The 20,954-nt window shown below is 36.9% G+C and overlaps 1 protein-coding gene across 3 annotated transcripts in view; it reads left to right on the top strand.

The window, feature by feature from the left end:
- Positions 1 to 20,954, top strand: part of LOC111155261 (methionine sulfoxide reductase A) — a 430,735-nt gene that overhangs the window by 300,466 nt on the left and 109,315 nt on the right. For all 3 annotated transcript variants that reach the window (XM_022515376.1, XM_022515393.1, XM_022515386.1), the window contains one exon: positions 20,438 to 20,544. In XM_022515376.1, coding sequence (XP_022371084.1) covers positions 20,438 to 20,544 — 107 coding nt within the window. The remainder of the gene's footprint in view (positions 1 to 20,437; positions 20,545 to 20,954) is intronic.

The raw sequence follows: 20,954 nt of genomic DNA on the forward strand, positions 1-20,954 counted from the left end.
CATCCACCTTTTGGAGGACCTCAGGGACCTGTGATGTTTTCCCCATGGAGACCCTATTTAGTCATATGCTAAGGAGAGTTGGGTGTAAGGAAGAAATTTGAGTCCCTGGGGACCATGGAGCCTACATTAACAGCTTTCACTTATTTTAAGTGAAAAGGAAATATAATCCTCTTTTGTTTAAGTCACTATTATTTTTGTTCTCTGTTAAACTGATTGCAGTTCCTAATTGGTACGGTGGGACCATACTAACTTTTGAGAAATACAAGATTTTCTGAGAGGTATGAAAAGATGCTGTAATCAACAGTAAGCACATTATGATGACATCTTTAATGCTGCTTTTTTCCCTGCCCAAACTATTAAATAAGTAGGAAAACAGACTTTTTTTCTTGCTTTCTTCTTACAAATGAGAACTTTATCTTTTTGCAATTGTATACACGTTGATTTCAATTTCTGCTTATTCATTTAAAGATTGTAATATCTTCTTCCCTTCCTTGTAGACTTTCAATGTGTAACTTAAGATACTGTTTTACTGAAAAACTTTTTAAAAATGGTCTTGTGTTTTCTAATGCAAATCTTTGAAGGAAAGGAAAGAAGGAAGAAAGAAGGAAGGAAGGAAAGAAGGGAGAAACGGCACTGGTAACCACTGAAATTAGTGCATATAAAAGAAAATATGAATACCAAAGACCTGTGATTCTCTTTAGTGACTATTGGTTTTCACATCCTAAAGTTTTCACTTCATGTGTTGCTTCATTTAGCAGCCTTAAAAAAGGAGGTTTTATAAATGATAATATCAAAAAATGTTGCTCATTAATATATAGCCATGGGTCTCATGTAGGAGCAGTTTGGGATATTTGGCAGTATATAGAGTCATTTCTGGTTGTCACAACTGAGTGGATGCTGCTGGCAACAGTGGATAAAATCTAGGGATGTGTTACACATCCTGCAATGCCTAGGACAACCCCTCACTGAAAAGCATTACCTGTCCCTGATGTCAATAGTGCCAAGGCAAAGCAACCCTGACAAAGAGTCCTTGGTAGTCAACCTTCTATTTTAAGTTTAGTTGCCCAGCAGGGTCTTTCAAAACACCTAAGTTTCATTTTTAGCATATTAATTGATTTCTTAGCATTTCCTTCCCACTTTAAAATTGGCCAAGAACTCTTGCCTTCTTCAAATGATCTAGATAACAGTTTCCCTTGCTGATAGTTTATCATCTCCTGGTATGAAAAAGAGGGGCTGAAAGTTTCATGCTTGACCCAAATGACACGGAAGTCCAAATTTCAGTGTAATGTCCTGGGGTTCCTTGATTAAATATTCATATTTATATTCTAAATCCCCTGGATTTTTAAAAATATTTTACTTATTTATTTGAGAGAGAGAACATGAGAGGGGAGAGGTCAGAGGGAGAAGCAGACTCTCTGCTGAGCAGGGAGCCCGATCTGGGACTTGATCCAAGGACTCCAGGATCGTGACCTGAGCTGAAGGCAGTTGCTTAACCAACTGAGCCACCCAGGCGCCCCTCCCCTGGATTGTTTGAAGGAAATTTTGCTTTACTTGCCTTCACTTTACTTTTCAAAAGGATCTGCCTTTAGTGACTACTGATATGGAGAATAGCTGATAAATGTATTGGCTTTTATAAAGTTTAAAGGGATGGTAAGTAAGTCAAAGCTGTAAGTCTAGCATAAGAATTATGAAATTGAATGTGTTTTCATAGGAGGGACTTACAGATGTCTGTCAGTTTTCAGCATTATGTTTACTTTATTCTGAAAATGGAAAAATTGGAAAATAATGCCCTTAGGCTTTGTACAAGGAAGAGGAGAGAAATATTAGGCTTGTAGATCTGGAAGCAGTAAATAGGATTATGTAGTTAAATGATCCACTATTATAAGGAACTACCAATTCATTTATTCAATATATACAGCTAGAAACAACCCAGAAGCACTTACTAAGCAACACTGAATTAGGTCTCTACAGAAGATCTAGGTATTCATCCTGGCTTTATCATCACACACCATGAGGTAATGAGTTTAGATCAGGGTGGAAGCTGTGGAAAGGGAAAGATTAGTGAAAGATTTTACAGAAAACAAAGGTAAAGTTAAGTGAATGCCTGGCTTAAGGTATAAAAGAGGCTCAAATGAAACATGGATTACTACAAGATTGAAAGCTTGGGTTGCTAGGAGAATGATCCTGGCAATTGATGGAGATGAGAAAGGTAGGGGCAATGAAAGATAATAAGGTCAGTTGAGAACTGAGGGGTGACGGAGCCTATGTATATGTCTAACACCAATGTGGTTCTACACAACTGAAATCTGAGAGAGAATTTGGATCACAAATTTAGATTTGTAAGTTCTTAGCATAGAAAGGGGAGATTCCATTGGAGGGTACATGGAAGAGAGGGCAATGGCAAAAGACCAAACCTATGAACAACTGTTGTAAAAATGATGGGGGGCAAAAATAGAAAAGCAAACAGATAGGGACCGGTCAAGAAACAGTTGAAGTCTTAAGCAATGTGTAGTGTTACAAGGCCAGAGGGAAAAACATTTAAGGAAGGAAGATACTGTTAACATTGAGGGAGCAGGGATTAAGAATAAAGACAAAAGGGTAAAACACAGAGAAAATTCATTTATTGATTAATGATGGGAATTTAAAAGTATTTGTCACCATTTAGATGCCATTTATGCACATTTTAATTTGAACTATTTTACTGAAATAAATTTACAGAGTCCATTTGTTAACAGAATAGTAACACAAAACAAAAAATATGAAAAACTCCACTCGAACCCAAGGGAATTTTTCAGCCTAGCTATCCATGCCTCCATGCCCATTCTTTCAACTTTAAATGACTTTTTAAAATTAGGGTTGGAAGATATTTAGCCCAAAGACTTCTATTTGTGATTTGAAAGGACTAAAAAATTAGACAAAGTATATGAAACATTGGGCATCAGAGAAACAAATAAATCCTACAATTGCCCCCATCTGACTTCCTAGAGAAAACTTCTGTGCTGCAGAATGAGGAGGAGGAACCCAGGGCAAGCCTCACAGTTTTGTGATTTCAGGAGATGAAAATGGAAGTCTAGGGATGCTGAGGAAGGTAGAATTTGTAGAATAGAAGAAGGGAAGAGAGAAATGTTGAGAGAGAAATCTCTGAAGACTTGCAAAGTGTTCCTTTAAATGATTGTCTGAGTACTGACCAGAATATTGTGTGATTAAAACAAACTGAGGCCAGGAAAAGAATCACCTTGAACAATTAGAGGGGAAAAAATTCCCAGAGCTCACACGGGGTTGAGAATACTTGCCTGTTTTCACTAGCCAGAGTGGTACACATATAAAAATTCACTGGACATCAGATAAAGTACTCAGAAAATTTTAGCTCATTAGCAAGAAAATTAACCCAGATTAAAAGCTTCTTTTGTCCAAAATAATAGTGTTTGAAAGCAAAAACCAAAAGGATATGTTACTTAATTTTTTTATTTTTAAAATTTTATTCAAGTATAGTTAACATACAGTGTTGTATTAGTTTCAAGTGTACAATATAGTGACTCACCAGTTCCATGTATTACTCATTGCTTATTGAGATAAGTGTACTCTTAATTCCCTTCACTTCCTTCCCCCATTCTCCCCACCCACCTCTCACCTCTGGTAACCATCTCTTTGTTCCCTATAGTTAAGAGTCTGGCTTTTTGTTTTGTTTTGTTTTTTGTTTTGTTTTTTTTTTTTTTTGGTCTCTTTTCTTTTGTTTGTTTTGTTTCTTAAATTTCACATATGAATGAAATCATAAGGTATTTATCTTTCTCTGACTTATTTCACTTAGCATTATCTCTCTAGCTCCTTCCGTGATGTTGTTGCACATGGCAAAATTTCATTCTTTTTTCTTGCTAAATAATATCCCACTACATATAAATACCACATCTTCTTTATCCATTCATCTATTGGTGGACACTTGGGCTGCTTTTAAATAATTTGGCTATTGCAAATAATGCTTCAATAAATAGGGGTGCATATATCCCTTTGAATTAGTATTTTCATCTTCTTTAGCTAAATACCCAGTAGTGCCATTACTGGATCTTACAGTAGTTTTATTTTTAATTTTTTCAGAAACCTACATACTGTCTCCCAGTCACTACACCAGTTTGCATTCCCACCAATAATGCATGAGGGTTTCTTTTTTCTCTGCATCCTCACCAATGATTTTCTTTTATGAATTTTTTTATTTTAGCCAGTCTGATAAGGGTGAGGTCATATCTAATGATGGTTTTGATTTGCATTTCCCTGATAAGGAGTGACCTTAGGTATCTTTTCATATGTCTATTGGCCATCTGGATGTCTTCTTTGGAGATATGTCTGTTGATGTCTTCTGCCCATTTTTAAATTAGATTATTTGTTTTTTTTGGTGTTGATTTTTATGAATTCTTTATGTATCTTAGAAACTAATCCTTTATTGGATATGTCACTTGCAAATATCCTCTCTCATTTAGTTGGTTGTCTTTTAGTTTTGTTGGATGTTTCCTTTGCTATACAGAAGCTTTTTATTTTGATGCAGTCCCAATAGTTTATTTTTGGTTTTGTTTACCTTGCCTCAGGAGACAAATCCAGGAAGATGTTATGGCCTATGTCAGAGAGATTATTGCCTGTGTTCTCTTCTAGGATTTTTATGGTTTCAGGTCTCTCATTTAGGTCCTTAATCCATTTTGAGTTTATTTTTGTGTATGGTGGTCCAAGTTCATTCTTTCTTTCTTTCTTTCTTTCTTTCTTTCTTTCTTTCTTTCTTTTTTTGCATATAGCTGTCCAGTTTTTCCAACACCAGCTTCATTATTAGTGTATAAGAATGCAACAGAATTCTGCACATCGATATTGTATCCTGTGACTTTACTGAATTTATTTCTCAGCTCCAGAGTTTTTTGGTATATATAGATATAGTATATATGGTATGTATAGATTTTCTATATAAAATATTATGTCATCTGCAAATAGTGACAGCTTTACCTCTTCCTTACCAATTGGATGCCTTTAATTTCTTTATGTTTCTAATTTGTGGCTGGGACTTCCAGTACTATGTTGAATAAAAATGGTGAGAGTAGACATCCCTGTCTTCTTCCTGACCCTTAGTGGAAAAACTCTCAGATTTTTACTGTTGAGTATGATGTTGGCTGTGGTTTTTTTCATATAAGGACTTTATTATGTTGAGATATGTACAAAAACTAATGATGTATTTTATGGTGACTAGCATAAGACAATAAAAAAAAATAAAGAAAAAGAGATATGTTCCCTCCAGACACACTTTGCAGAGGGTTTTTATTATGAATGCTTGTGGTTCTTTTTCAATTTTTTTTTTGCATCTATTGAAATGATCATATGGTTTTTATTTTTTCTTTTATTGATGTGATGTGTCACATTGATTGTTTTGTGAATATTGAGCCACCCTTACATCCCAGTAACAAATTCCCCCTGATCATGGTATATTATTATTTTTTTTTGGTATATTATTTTTTTAATGTATTGTTGGATTTGGTTTGCAAATATTTTGTTGAGGAGTTTTGCATTTATATTCATGGGGAATATTGGCCTGTAGTGTTCTCTCTCTCTCTCTTTTTTGTGTGGTGTCTTTATCTAGTGTTGGTATCAGAGTGATACTGGTCTTATAGAATGAATCTGGAGGTTTTTGTTCCTCTTGTATTTTTTGGGTAGTTTGAGAAGAATAGGAATTAACTCTTCTCTAAGTGTTTGGTAGAATTGTGAATTTGTCTGGTCCTGGACTTTTGTTTCTTGGAAGTTTTTTGATTACTGATTCAATTTCATTGCTAGTAATTTGTCTGTTCAAATGTTCTGTTTCTTCTTGCTTTAAGTTTTGGTAATTTATATGTTTCTAGGAATTTATCCATTTTTTCTAAGTTGCCCAATTTGTTGGCATATAATAATTCCATAGTATTCTGTTACAATCTTTATTTTAAGTGGTATTGGTTGTTATTTCTTCTGTTTCATTAGTGACTTTGCTTATTTGGGTCCTCTCTTTTTTTTAATGAGTCTTGCTAGAGACTTACCAATTTTGTTGATCTTTTCAAAGAACTACCTCTTGGTTTCAGTGATCTGTTCTACTGGTTTTTGTTTGTTTGTTTGTTTCTATATCAATTATTTCTGCTCTAATCTTCATTACTTCCTCCTTTCTGCTGGTTTTGGGTTTTGTTTTTTCTTTTTCTAGCTCCTTAGGTGTAAGTTTAGGTTGTTTGCGATTTTTCTTGCTTCTTGAGGTAGGTCCATGTTGCTGTAAACTTTCCTGTTAGAATCACTTTTGCTGCGTCCCAAAAGTTTTGGACCATTGTGTTTTTATTTTCACTTCTCTCCATGTAATTTTTTATTTTTTTTCTTTGATTTCTTCATTTTGGCTTTCTTTAGTGATATACTGGATTTCTTTCTTTTTATTTTTTGCATATCTATTACTGGCTTTTGATTTGTAGTTGCCATTAGGTTTGGTTGACCCAAAACATTCATTGTTTAGTAGCATGTTATTTAACCTCCATGTATTTGTGATCTTTACCAATTTTTTCTTGTGGTTGACTTCTAGTTTCATAGTGTTATGGTCAGAAAAGACACATGGTAATGACTTTGGTCTTTTCGAATTTGTTGACACTTGTTTCATGGCCTAGTATGTGATCTGTTCTAGAGAATGTTCCATGCAGACTTGAAAAGACTGTGTGCCCTGCCGTTTTAGGATGGAATGTTCTGAATATATCTGTTAGATCCATCTGGTCCAATGTGTCCTTCAAAGCCATGGTTACCTTGCTGATTTTCTGTTTTGATGATCTATCTGTTGATGTGAGTGGGATGTTAAAGTCTTCTACTATTATTGTATTATTATTAATTACTTCCTTTATGTTTGTTATTAACTGCTTTATACACTTGGATACTCCTATGTTGAGTGCATCAATATTTGCAATTATTATATCTTCTTTTTAGAGTGCCCCCTTTATTATATAGTGTTCTTCTTTGTTTCTAATTACACTGTTTCAAAGTGGATTTTGTCTGACATAAGAATTGCTATCGTGGGGGCGCCTGGGTGGCTCAGTGGGTTAAGCTGCTGCCTTCGGCTCAGGTCATGATCCCAGGTCCTGGGTTCAAGCCCCACATCGGGCTTTCTGCTCAGCAGGGAGCCTGCTTCCTCCTCTCTCTCTGCCTGCCTCTCTGCCTACTTGTGATTTCTCTCTGTCAAATAAATAAATAAAATCTTTAAAAAAAAAAAAAAAGAATTGCTATCGTGGCTTTCTTTTCACCTCTATTTGCATGATAAATATATCTCCATCCACTCACTTCAAATTTGCATATGTCTTTAGGTCTGAAATGAGTCTCTTATAGGCAGCATATAGATGAGTTTTGTTTTTTATCCATTCCATCACCCTATGTCTTTTGATTGGAGCATTTAGTCCATTTACATTCAAAGTAATTATCGATAGATAGGTATTTATTGCCATTTTGTTATTTGTTTTTTGGTTGCTTTTGTAGTTTTTTTCTGATACTTTTTTTTTTTTTTCTCTTTTGTTTCTTTTTTTTTTTTTTTTTTTTTTTTTTTTTTTGCTTTCTTTAGTGATATACCGCATTTCTTTCTTTTTATTTTTTGCACATTTATTACTGGCTTTTGATTTGTAGTTGCCATTAGGTTTGTATATAACATCTTTTGGATATAGCAGTCTATATTTAGCTGATGGTCACTTAAGTTTGAACCCTTTGTTTACTCCTCTCCCCACCGCATTTTAGATATATGGTGTCATTTTTTTACATCCTTTTATTTTGTGTGTCTCTTGATTGATTTTATAGATACACTTATTTTCACTGCTTTTGTGCTTCTTACTTTTCTTATTCTTACTTATGGTCTTTCCTTTCCACTTAAAGAATCCCCTTCAACATTTTTTGTAGGGCTAGTTTAATGGCCAGGAACTCCTTTAGCTTTTGTCTGTCTGGAAACTCTTTATCTCTCCTTCTTCTGAATGATAGCCTTGCTGGATAGAGTTTTCCTGGTTGCGGATTTTTTCCTTTCAGCATTTCAAATATGCCATACCACTTTCTTCTGGCCTGCACATTTGTTGCTGAAAAATCTGCTGACAGTCTTATGGGGTTTCTCTTGTAACTGTCTTCTTTTCTTTTGCTGCTTTTAAAATGCTCTCTTTATCACTACCTTATGCCATTTTAATTACTATGTATCTTGATGTGGACCTTGTTGGGTTGATTTTGTTGGGGGATCTCTGTGCCTCCTGGATCTACATTTATGTTTCCTTCCCTGGGAATATTTCCACTGTGATTTCTTCAAAGAAAATTTCTGTCTTCTTTTCTCTCTTTCATGTGGGATCTGTATAATATGAATGCTATTATGCTTGATGGGGGTGCTGAGTTCCCTAAGTCTATTATCATTTGTACAATTTTTTTTCTCTCACCTGCTGAGCTTGATTGCTTCCATTAATTCATTCTTCTGCTCCAGGTCACTAATTCGTCTTCTGCTTTGTCTACCGCTATTTGTTCCATCTTGTGTATTTTTAATTTCATTTATTGTGTTATTTATCTCTGATTTCTTTTTATCTCTGTGTTAAGGGTCTCACTTATATCCTCCACTCTTTTTTCAAGGCCAGTGAGTATCTTTATGATCATTTGCTGTAGTTTTGTCCATTTTTCCATTTGGAACATATTCCTTTGTCTCCTTATTCTGTCTAACTCTCTGGTTCATTGCTTTGTGTTAGGAAATTCAGTTACATCTCCTGCTCTTGAAAGTAATGGCCTTAGGAAGAGGTCCTGTAGTCCCTTGAAGTGTAGTGTCTCCTGTTCACCGGAATCTGGCACTTCAGGGGTGTCTCTTAGGTGTATTGTATATGTACCCCGCTGTTGTGTCTTGGCTGTTTTTTCCTTCAGTCTGTTTGTTTTCAGTGGCTCTCTTTGCCTGTTGTGGGCAGTGTTTGATCCCTGTGGTATTAGTGAATGAGTCTGGGGCTGCCTTGGGCTTGAGTTGAATCAGATCAGGCATTTGCCAGAGATGAAATAGCACCAAACTGCAGGTTGCTTTCCCTGTGTTGTTCCCTGAGAAGTTTTTGTTACTGGGTGGTCCCTGCAATCACACCAAATGTCTGCAATGTCTGATTGCTGTGTGTGATTTTCTTCCTCTAACCCCAGGGCCAGAGCCTCTTTGTAGTGGTGCTGGACCCTTTTGGGGCTGCTTGCACACTGCTAGGCTTGTAGCTCAGTTTGAATGGGCTCTGACCAAAAGCAGATTGAAGGGGAGTGGGTTGAGTGGTGCCCACAAGGTTTGCATGCCAGCAAGGGGGAATGTACCACTCCTGCCACTGCTGAGACTGGGTAACAGGAGTGGGGCACAGTTTGAACAATGTGCATGCTGACCTGCTTGTGAAATGAGTCCTGCTGTTGCCACCCCACCAGAACCAGGACTGGCCAGGGCAGATCTGCAAAGCATGCATGGGCTGGGTGCACAGTTTTAATAAGGTGTGCCAGTCTTCTCGGGGAAAGGAACCCACAGGGTTGGGACTGAGGCAGCCATGACTGGAAAGGGCAGATCTGCAGACTTTGGAAGCTATGGGGGTAGGAGGGATGGACACAGGGCTTGGTGAAAGCAAGTTAGGTAGTGAATGTTGGTGCCATGCCAGTTCCTACAGTTGGCTGTATATTTATGCTTGCATTGGGGCAGAGGAGGAAGATGGCACCTGCCAGCTCCTTTGTTCCTAGAGAATTCCTTCAGTGAACACTGCCCCTCTGGGACACACTCTGAGATTAGTAAATAATTCTTCTTGTATGCCACAGGTGTTTTTTAAACTGTTACTTCTACTCTGTATCTCTGTGTGCTGTTTGTCATGCTGTTTCTTTAAGGACAGGGACTCAGCTTCCTCTTACCTTCTCAGCTCTCCCAATGCCTAGCCTGCTGATTTTTTTTAAATTCCCAGTTTTAAGTCCTACTAGTTTTAAGAACTCACAGAATTCAGCCTCTCTAATTTTCAAAGCCTAATTCATCTTCCTTGCATGGGCTCATTGGTATGAGGGTCTGTTCTCCCCCATTCCTTGCCCAAGGCTCCTGGCACCCCCTCTTCACCCCATAGATGGCCTGGTCCCTTTAGCTCCTCACCACATCTCTGCCCTTTCTACCCTCTTCAGTGTGGCTTCTTTACATTTAGTTGTACAGTTTATTCTGTCAGTCTTTAGGTAGTTTTCTGGGTTGCTGATACTGATGTGAGTATTTTTTTAGTTGTATATGTGGAATGAGATGAACTTAGGTCCTCTTACTTCACCATCTTACCCCAAATCAAGGATACTTTTATCAAGTAACTTAACCTCATTTCATAACAAAGAATATGAGCATAAATATAGGATTACAAAATATCTGGCACCCAGCAAGGTAAAATTCACACTTTTTGGCATCCATTAATGATAACCAGGCATTCAAACAAACAGGAAAATACTGTCTGTAGTGGGAAAAGTCAATCAATGGAAAATGACCCAAACTTAACATAGATAATGGCACTAGCAATAAGAATTAAAGTAACTAAAACTATATTCATTATGTTTAAGAAGCAACAGGAAAGATTGGGCATGTTAAATAGAAGGGTGGATGATATAAAAAAACACCTTTCCCAGGGTCTCTGGGTGGCTCAGTCAGTTAAGTAACTTACACTTGGTTTTGGCTGAAGTCATGATCTCAGGGTTGTGGGATTGAGCCCTTTGTTGGGCTCCACACTCAGCATGGAGTCTGCTTGTCCTTCTCTCTCCCCCTCTGCTCCTCTCTCTGTGCTCTCTCTCTCTCAAATAAATAAATAAACTAGTTTTTTTAAAAAGATCTAACCCAACTTCAAGAGATGAAAATTATAATGTCTGAGTTAAAAAGAATTTGAATGTCAGAAAAAAACTCCAAATTTGACAAAAACTGTATAATTGTAGATCTGAGAAGGTAAATGAGCATCAAACACAAGAAACATGAAGAAAATTACACCATGACACATAATAATCAAATCATTAAAAACAGTGATAAAGAGAAAATCTTATAAGTAGCCATATAGCAAAGATGAATTTCATAGAGGAACAAAGATACAAAGATGAGAAATGGTAGATTTCTCATCAGGAACAATGGTAGGTGGGAGGCAGTGGAATAATATCTATAAGTATGGGAAAGGAAAAAGAATTGTCATACTAGAATTCTTTGCCTGGTGAAAATATCTTTCAAAATTGAAGGAGAAATACTTTTTCACATGTACAGAAGCTGAATAAATTCATCACTGGCAGACCTGAGCTAGAGAATGTGAAAAGAAGTTCTTCAAGCATAGAGGAAGTGATACCAGCTAGAAATATGGACCTACACAAAGGAATAAAGAGTGCTAACAATGTTAACTACATTTTAACTAAACATAAAGACTTTTAAAGATTTAAATCTCTTTAAAAGATAATCTACTATTTAGAGCCAAAATAATAAGTATATATTGAGGATGATAAGATACATAGAAATTCAGTGCTTTGCAAACATAGCAGAGTCTTGGAGAAGAGACTATATGGTGGAGAAAGGATAATCTTTTCCATAATGATGCTGGGACAATTGTATATCCTTCTGCAAAAAAGCGACAACAAAAGAATACAACAGCAATAACAAGAAGAAGACCAAAACAACTTCAATCTGTACTTCACACCATATACAAAAATGTAAAAGGAGTCATTGCTCTAATTTTAAAACCTAAAACTATAGAACTTCTAGAAGTAAATATAAGAAAAAATCTTCATGATTTGGGTTAGATAAAGATTTTAGTTACAACACCAAAAACTTGATCCATAAAAGAAACCATTGATAATTTCAATTCCATCAAAATTAATTTGTGCTTTTGAAAGTCACTGAGAGAATTAAAGACAAACCCAACTGAGAGAAAGTAGTTTCCAATTATATATTTGTTTAGACACTTGTATTCAGAGTATATAAAAAACTCAAAATTCAACCATATGAAAACAATGCAATTTAAAAATGTGAAAAATATTTGAAAGTTTACCAGAGAAGATGTACAAATAGCAAATTATCACATGAGAAATGCTCAACATCATGAAGCATTAAGAAATTCAAATTAAAACCTCAGTGAGCTACTACTGCACATATATTCAAATGGCTAAAATTAAAAGGACTGACCGTACCAAGTGTTTATGTGGCTAGAAGACAACCGGGGTTTTCCTACATTGCTGGCAGGTAATATAAAATATTACAACCACTTTGGAAAAAGTTTGAGAGTCTTAAACAATAGTGTACCAGCCATTCCACTCCCAGGTATTTATCTAGAAGAAATGAAAGCATATGTATATATAAAGATGTGTACATGAATATTTATACTAGCTTTATTTTAATAGCCCAAGGCTGGAAAGAACCAAAATGTCCATCAATAGGTCAATGAATAAATTGTGGGATATCCAATCAATGGAACACTGCTCAGCAATAAAGAGAAGGAAGTACTGAACTTAAAACAACATAGTTGAGTTACCAAAAAATAGTACATGCTATATGATTCCAGTTGTATAAAATTCTAGAAAATGCAAATGAATCTAAATGAATGATAGAATATAGGTCAGAGTTTGCCTGAGGCTTTAGGGCAGGGACTGGGAGTTGTGGGAAGGACAGATTTAAAATGGGCCACAGGAATATTTTGGAGGTGTTCATTATCTTGATTGTGGCAATGGTTTCATTGTGTGTATACATGTCAAAACTGATAAAATTGTATACTTTAAATGCATGCCATTTCTTGTATATCAATTTTACCTTAATAAAACTGCTTTTAAAAGGATCTAACCCAAATCCTTGATTTCCACTGAGACCAGAGTGGTTAAGAGGCATAGATTCTAGATGGATCTCTGTTCATTCATAATGAGCACATCTTGCTTCTCTGCATGCATATCTGTTTGATGATACATTGTAGAAATTTTTTGAGACAGAGATTAGGTTCTTTGGTATGTGTTGTAGCTGAAGTCCTAGCAATATTCCTGGACTGAGGTGGATGCTTAACAACTCTTTATTGCCTGAGAAATTTTTAAATTCTTAAGAAATACGTTGAAAAAGTCTCTTCCTTGAATTTCTGCATTAGAAGTCACAAGGGGATGGAGGAGTTATGTTTACTGAGCTTCTATGCAGGGTACCTAACAAGGTATGTACCATCACCCCCATTTTTCCAAATGAAGAAATTGAAGTGTAGATAGGTCTAATAACTTGGCTGAGATTACACAGTTAGCAAACAGGAGAGCTGAAATTAGAATTCAGAACTGTCTCATGACAAAACCTGATTATGGGTCAGGATCCATTTTTTCCCTAGCAACTGTCTATAGAAGAAAAGAATATGGATTCTTCCTGGTAGCAGTCACCCTGTCTATGCAACCAACACAGCAAGCCTCTAATGAGATTATTATTCCCTTGAAGTTCCCTAACACAGTTAGAAATTGCAGGCCCTTATAAATGTGTACTTCTTTGCCCTGATGTTCACTATCAGCTGGTGAGTCCTGGAATTTCTAAAAGTAATCACCTTGAGGGCGCCTGGGTGGCTCAGTGGGTTAAGCCGCTGCCTTCGGCTCAGGTCATGATCTCAGAGTCCTGGGATCGAGCCCCGCATTGGGCTCTCTGCTCGGCAGGGAGCCTGCTTCCTCCTCTCTCTCTGCCGGCCTCTCTGCCTACTTGTGATTTCTCTGTCAAATAAATAAATAAAATCTTTAAAAAAAAATAAATTAAAAAAAATAAGTAATCACCTTGAAACAAGTCATAGTGTGAATTTCCCTTTAAAATTCCCATGTTCAAGCATATTTTTTCATCTCTCCAGTTAGAAGGTATAGAACAGGGCTGGTATCCAAAAATGAGCTAAGGTTTAGAAGGCCCATTGAGCAGATGAACTTTTGTCTTTTTTGCTTCATTACAGATTAAGCATTTCTCTGTTTTCCAGTGCTTTCTGTGGCTCTGCTGAGAGAGAGAGAGAAAGAGAGAAATCTTAGAACAGTCTGATGGTTTGTCCCTTTCAAATCTTCTTTGAAGAAGGTGGATGGGAAAATTGCAAGCAGTTGGTAGATGCCAAGAGGTCAGTCCTCTTCAAGAAGGCTCCAAAGCCCAGTCCTTATTATTTCATTTAGAGAGTACTATGGGAGAAGGTTCATCACAAGATGTTGTTTCTCAGCCAGTTATTTTCATTTCACTTACTACAGCAGGCCCATTGCTTGCTTTCCTGGAGGAAAACAGCCAGATAGTGTCAGTAATTCATCCTCTCAGTTTTTCCAAAGCCAAGTGGTGGGCACAGTGAACTTTGCAACACTTACTGAATCTGTATAAGAGAGTTTTGGATTTTTGAAGACTACGCTTCCCCAAGATTCTGTGGAATTCTGTGGCTTCCTTGAGACTGATCTTTCCAAACATATCTAGTCCCTGGGATGTCCTGTCGAGATTCCTGTGTGGCCTCATGCTCAACTAACAAGTTTCATTTCCTTCTAGACCCCTAGGCAGAACCCAGCTCTGTCTCTTCACAGGCTTCAGCACATAGCAAACTTGTTCTTATTTCTGGACCTTAGGTGGTGATGCTCATTTCCAGATGCACCACCTACAGCGCACTTTGTTCCATTATCTTTGATTGTTTTGCTCTAACTTGTTGTGCATCAATTTTGGTATCAGGTGGATCTTGTTTTAAATCATAGCGTGGCCATTTACCAGCTCTATGTTATCAGGCAGGCCCCGTAATGTCTCTGATTCACAGCTTCCATTGGGTCAAAGAAAGCTGAGAATACCAACTTCACAGGGCTAATCTGAAGACTAATGACAGCTGTCTGCAAGGTGAGGGGAAATGTTGGCAAAAACCCAGTACAGTGAAGTATAGAGTCAAGCTCATCCCTTTCCCCTTTTCCCTTTTCTGGGCTCTTTCTTGGGATCAAGGCTTATAATTAACAGTGCTGAGCACACAGCTGGTGCTCTGTGAACACTTCATAGTAGAGGGAATGTATTTATTTTTGGAAGAAGGAAAGACAAGTAGGGATTCTCTGTCTCTCATGATATTTTTCGGTCCTTTTCACAATGCAATTTTGGTTAGTTTTGCCTGCTTGATAACAACATTATAAAGGCTGTTTAGATCAGGTATAACAGTCAAACATTTCATTTAACTTTGCGATTCCATGGGTTGGAACACTAATTTCCAGGTTCTTTCTTGGGATTAATGACCAAAAGGCCTGATTTTTCCAAACTTCAGATAAGAGATCAAGAATGAGATATTGGTTTGAAAGGCTCTTCATGGGTAGGGGCAGGTGCCAGAAAATTCACTCAAAGAATTTTTCCTTTTCTTGGGTTTGTTTTCCATTGAAATAGAGAACTGGGATGGAGATTAGCAGAGCTAAAATTTTAATCAGAAGAGAATTCTGCTAAAAATGTAATAAAGAGTTAAGAACTAGTACATTTCTACACACATAAAATGGATTTTGATTCTCTGTTTGGATTTTTCTATGTGACCTGTACTGTGTGGGCATCTGAAAGAAGAATATTATTTAATGCTTTTCAGGGGATGAAATGTTTTGTACCTAGAGTATCTTGTGTGACATCATTTGTTATTTTTATTTCAAACTAGTTATCCTGAAGCATTCCAGGATTATTAAAAGTTGTTTAAAGTACTTAACACCCACATAATTTTTTAGAGACAACAAAGTGCTTTACAGGTTTCATCTCATTTACTCCTCACAACAAGCCTATAGTTTAGGTCCTTATAATCCTTATTTTACAAATGAGGTTTGAAGCTCAGAAACTAGGTAATTTACATAAAGCATGTCAGTGACAGAGTCAGACTTAAAAACAAGGTCTTGTAGTTCTGAGTCCTAGGCTTCTAATAAGAGATTTAGTGAACAGGTTTTCCTCACATGTGAATTACTGTTTTGCGTGCATAACATAAACCAATGGAGGCTGAAAGAAATGGTGAAAAGTTTAATGACACTAAACATCTGTAAATGCAATGTATTAAAAATAATGAGAACAGAAAATCCATAGTTCTATGGGTTTTTCAATCTGTTGCACATCAAATCATATTTCCCAGTGAACCATCTGTTTCCAAATTTCAAGCTCCCATCCACTTAATAAACCTCTTCATCAGTTAACCAAAAGGTACATGCATTGGAATCAACTAAACACATACACAAACAGGTGGAAATGTGCATATGGTTTTGTTTTAAGATATTAATACCTTCTCCTTGGGGTGAATTTTGATGGAAAAAAATTCAATCAAATTAACATTGTTATTCATGAATATACCGGAGGGTTAGTACCTTATCCAGCGTCACTCAAAATTCAAGGATATCTGAATAAAGACTTTGATGTTTTCTCTCTATCCCCTACTGTATCTCTTTAACATTTTCTTGTCTTCTTTCCAGGCAGGCAGAGGTTTAGCCAGAGTGACTAAGAAAGTGTGATTGGTTCTGACTTGAGGAGCTGTCAGTTTTGTTAGAATATCCAAGAAGTGTTGGGATCGGAAGGTCAAGTCTGTAAATTCAAATCTGTAAGACTTGAAAATGGTGGCTACAAAATGTGAATAATTCTCATCTTTCCAACTGATGGGAAGTCATTTTGGGTTGGTGCAAGGAGTCTGGGACAGAGCTGTGGATAATGCCCACTATGTTACTTCTCTTTATAGCTGTCCAGGGTGAGCCTGGGACAGCCCACGTCTGTACAAAGAAGACAAAGACAACAGTGACAGCAACCCTATCAGTATTGTAGTATAACAATTAGAAGATGATCAAGTTAGAATTTAATTCAAGGGAATCATGGCTTTAGGGAAGGGTTCATAAATCCCCATCTCAGACTGTAGTGGTAGTATACCCCACAATTGCATAAAGAATCATGGATTGTTTTTTATAGAAATACACTGCCTTATATACTTGCCTAGAAATGACAGTCATATGTATCTTTTCTGCCCAACCACACAATTTTGTGAAACCTCTCGGATATTTCTACCCCTTAGGTTGTCATGTCACTACAAGAGAGGATCTGAATGTAGATGTAAATCTGGAGGTTTTATTGTGCACTCTTCTACCAGATTATTTAAGAAAATACGATCAGTAGAAGAACCCACTATTAGACAATTTCCTTGGAATGATTCTTAATTATTCCCATCTTGTTTGCTAAAAATTAGTTTTTATTCATAAGCAGCAATTTCTCATAATCCTATGATAAGTCAAGGGCCTTCATCCAAACACAGAGATATTTATGTCTTCTGTACAAGTCATATGGAATCTTAGCAAAATTTGTTGAAAAGTATAAATAAATAACACCTGCCTGTTCTCTTTAACTCACATGCTAGTTCATCTTCCAAAAGAAAGGGAACTTGAATAGGTGTAAACAACTCCACATAGAGACCCTACTGTTCTGCATCTTGTACCAAATGGAGATGAGTCAGATTTTCCTGAAAATCAGCCATCCAGCAATCTTTTGGATGTGTGTCTTAGAGAATGTTTTCAGAGGGAACACTAATACTACCATCACATCTTTGTGCACAAAAGGATGTAAAGTAGTCACTCAAGAAAAGCCTTACTTTTTAGTGAAAGAGTGAACATAGAAGAAGGTAAAGAAAAAAATATTGCCAAAGTGCCATTCTGGAAGCATATTTCTCCAGTTTCTTAAATTACACTGAAATGTGAGCTCTGTGAAGGTAGGGTTTGCTTTTATTCATTGCTGTATCCTTAGCACCTGGCAAAGTATTTGGCACATACTAAGTGCTTAGTAAATATACTATTATAATACCTATATAGTATAGGCTACAAATAATATTTGTGCTGTAACAATACATATTGTACATTATAATATTATGGTACTTAAGTAACACATAGCTTGTATAGAAATGAAATAGATATTCTAATTTGGTACTATACAGTGCTAATTTGGTATTATACTGTGTTTATTGGAGACATGGGCTGGTTTTTTATTATATATTATTAAATTAATATTTTGGTGTCACTGGTATTGGCTGTTTAAGTCGCTAATTAGTTTCCAATCCCCATGTGACCTTTGTGTGTCAAGGTGGGGATGGGACTCTGAAGGTGGGAAAATGGAATTTCTAGGAAGTCAACCAATCTGGAATGTGAACAAATAGGTACAGGTAGTAAAACACCCTTTCACTGTATGCATAAGTACACATGCACACACCATAGATAGCCTATGATTTGACGCTAAATCCTACTAGTTTGTTATTTAAACCTCTATTTTTAGACTCTAGTTTTGATCATGAATTCTAGCTTGTCAATTCATTAACTGACATAGTAAACCTTTGGTGTCTTTAGCTACTGCACTTCCCTCTACTAGTCAAACATATTAGCTCACTGGTAGCTTTTTCCTAGAGCTCTTAAGGAGGATTATTTTATCTACATTTAAATTTATATTTTCATTTAAAGGTAAAAAGCACTTTGATTGATTGATTTGCACTCTAGTACTGATTGCAGGGCCTTGGATCATGAGATATAAACTTATATGTCCTTCATGCAACAAATATTGGTGGAAGGGTATCCATCTGTCTGATGCTATACCAGGTCCCATGGTTGTAAGGCTCTGTCTCCTGGAAGGCTCACAGATGAGAAAGAGGGACAACCACATAATAACAATGCAGTACAGTAAAATCTTTAAGAGAGAGACCTGCCAAAGGGATCAGTGATTGTCGCAGCTATAAGGAGCACTCGGGAAAGTTTATGTGGAGTGAAGATGCTTAAACTAAGCCTTGAATAGGAGGAGTTCAGTAAAAAGTGTGTGCCTCCTGGGGGAATGGGGTTGGAGGTGGAAGGAGTACTGTACATTGGGTACCTCAGGAATGTTAGTTTGGAAGATTCAGGTTTTCCTTACTGCATTATTAGAGTTAAAATTGTTGCTGATGGGTTATAAAGAATCTTGAAAATATCTGAACAGACTCTAAACCCTAGCTACTCAAAGTGCAGTCTGGTGGTCAGCACCACTCATGGGCAGTTTAGAAATGCAGACTCTCAACTCAGGCTCACCCCAGACCTACAGAACCAGAATCTGCATTTTAACAACATCCCCAGGTAATTCACATGGATGTTAACATCTGAAAGTACAAAGATGTTCTTTCTGGAAGATTATATCTTCTATTGGAGGAGTCTTGGGGCACTTGTTAAAACTGAAGTTGATTCTTGAATGATGCAGTAAATGCGTGTGAGTTTTGTTTGACCACAGCATGGAGATCTATAGGAGATCTATCTTAAGCCTGTGCCTGTTAAACTTTGGGGATGAAATTATTCAGTTAGAAATTGATTGGGATATATACTTTAGCAGCTGTGACTGGGCTAACTGTAAGGCTCAGGTTTTCCCTTAATTAGGTGGATGACCTTAGGCAAGCTCTTCAAACTTACTGAATATCATTATTTAGTCATTTATAGGCACCTCCTCTGTGCCAAGCAGTATGGCAGGTGCTTACCCATATATAATCCCATCTCCTTATTTACTATGTGAGGGACCACAGTACATGCCACACAGAGTGTCTCATTAAGATCCAAAGAAATAATGGACAATCCAGTGCTTTACAAGTGAAAACTAGAGTAGGTTATGATTTAAATATCTGCATAGAAAAATACATATTTGTAGAGTATCTACTGTGATCTAAGACCTATGATAAATTTACCTAAGTTCAAACATAACTCTTGTAATTAAAATAAAGCAAAACCAGATATATTGTGTGCTTATTTAAGGAGAGTGGTGTCAAGATGAAATTAAAACAAGCACTTAGCAGTATATGCACCCCTGTGTTTATTGCAGCACTATTCATAATAGCCAAGATATGGAAACAATGTTAAATGTCTGTTGATGAATGAATGGGAAAAGGAGATGTGTGTGTGTGTGTGTGTGTGTGTGTGTATGAGAATATTACTCAGCCATAAAAAAGAATGAAATCTTGCCATTTGTGACAACATGGATAGACCTAGAGGATATTATGCTAAGTGAAATAAGTAAAACAGAGGAAAACAAATTTGCATATTTGTGGAATCTAAAAAACAAAACTAACTAACAAAATATAGAAGCAGACCCATAAATACAGAGAACAAACTGATGGTTGCCAGAGGGGAGGGGTTGTGGGGGATGGGTGAAAAGAGTAAGAAGAGCTGGAGGTACAAGCTCTCAGTTATGGAATGAATAAGTCACAGGAATAAAAGGCATAGCACAGGGAATATAGTGAAAGGTGTCGTAACAGCATTGTAAGGTGATAGATGGTAGGTATACTTGTGGTGAGTGTAGCCTAAGGTAAGACTTGTCAAATCACTAAGTTGTATACCTGAAACAAATGTAACATTGTGTGTCAACCATACTTCAATTGAAAAAAATAAAAATAAAAACAAAAACCACCAAGCAACTTAGCAGCACATGAATAATAGAAAACTTGTGACACTGGCCTTATTGCTTGGTCCACTCCAGTAATCTTTCTGCTTTCCACTTTCCCAGGTATGCGACAAGGCAATGACCATGGCACTCAGTACCGCTCAGCCATCTATCCAGCCTCTACTGAGCACATGGATGTAGCCCTGAAGTCCAAAGAAGACTACCAGAAGGTAGGGTCCCCTCTTGCTCCTGGACTCCCTCTGGTGGCCCCTACCAGTCAGACCCCACCTGTAGAAGGAGAATCTGGTTGTTTTCAGCTGGCACTGTGTCCATTTATACAGTTTTGGAAATATCTGTCAGCTTCTGCTCCATAAATACGCTAAATGAGACTTTAGGAGTAGGCCTTTGTGTATTTCTTGTGAAAGTCATCTCATCCACATGGATGTGTATCTTGACATAGATTCTTCTATTTCTCCCTGCCTCTCTTTCACTAAATCTCACTTTTTTCTTCCTTCTTTGTATAGTACTTTGTTCAGGCTGCCATAACAAAGTACCATAGACTGGCAGCTTAAACAACAGAAATGCATTGTCTCATGTTTCTGGAGGCTGGAATTTCAAAACCAAGGTGCTGGCTCTGCTC

This window comes from Enhydra lutris, unplaced genomic scaffold, assembly GCF_002288905.1.
Source record: "Enhydra lutris kenyoni isolate GAN:26980312 unplaced genomic scaffold, ASM228890v2 scaffoldscaffold3, whole genome shotgun sequence".
Taxonomy (NCBI): Eukaryota; Metazoa; Chordata; class Mammalia; order Carnivora; family Mustelidae; genus Enhydra; species Enhydra lutris.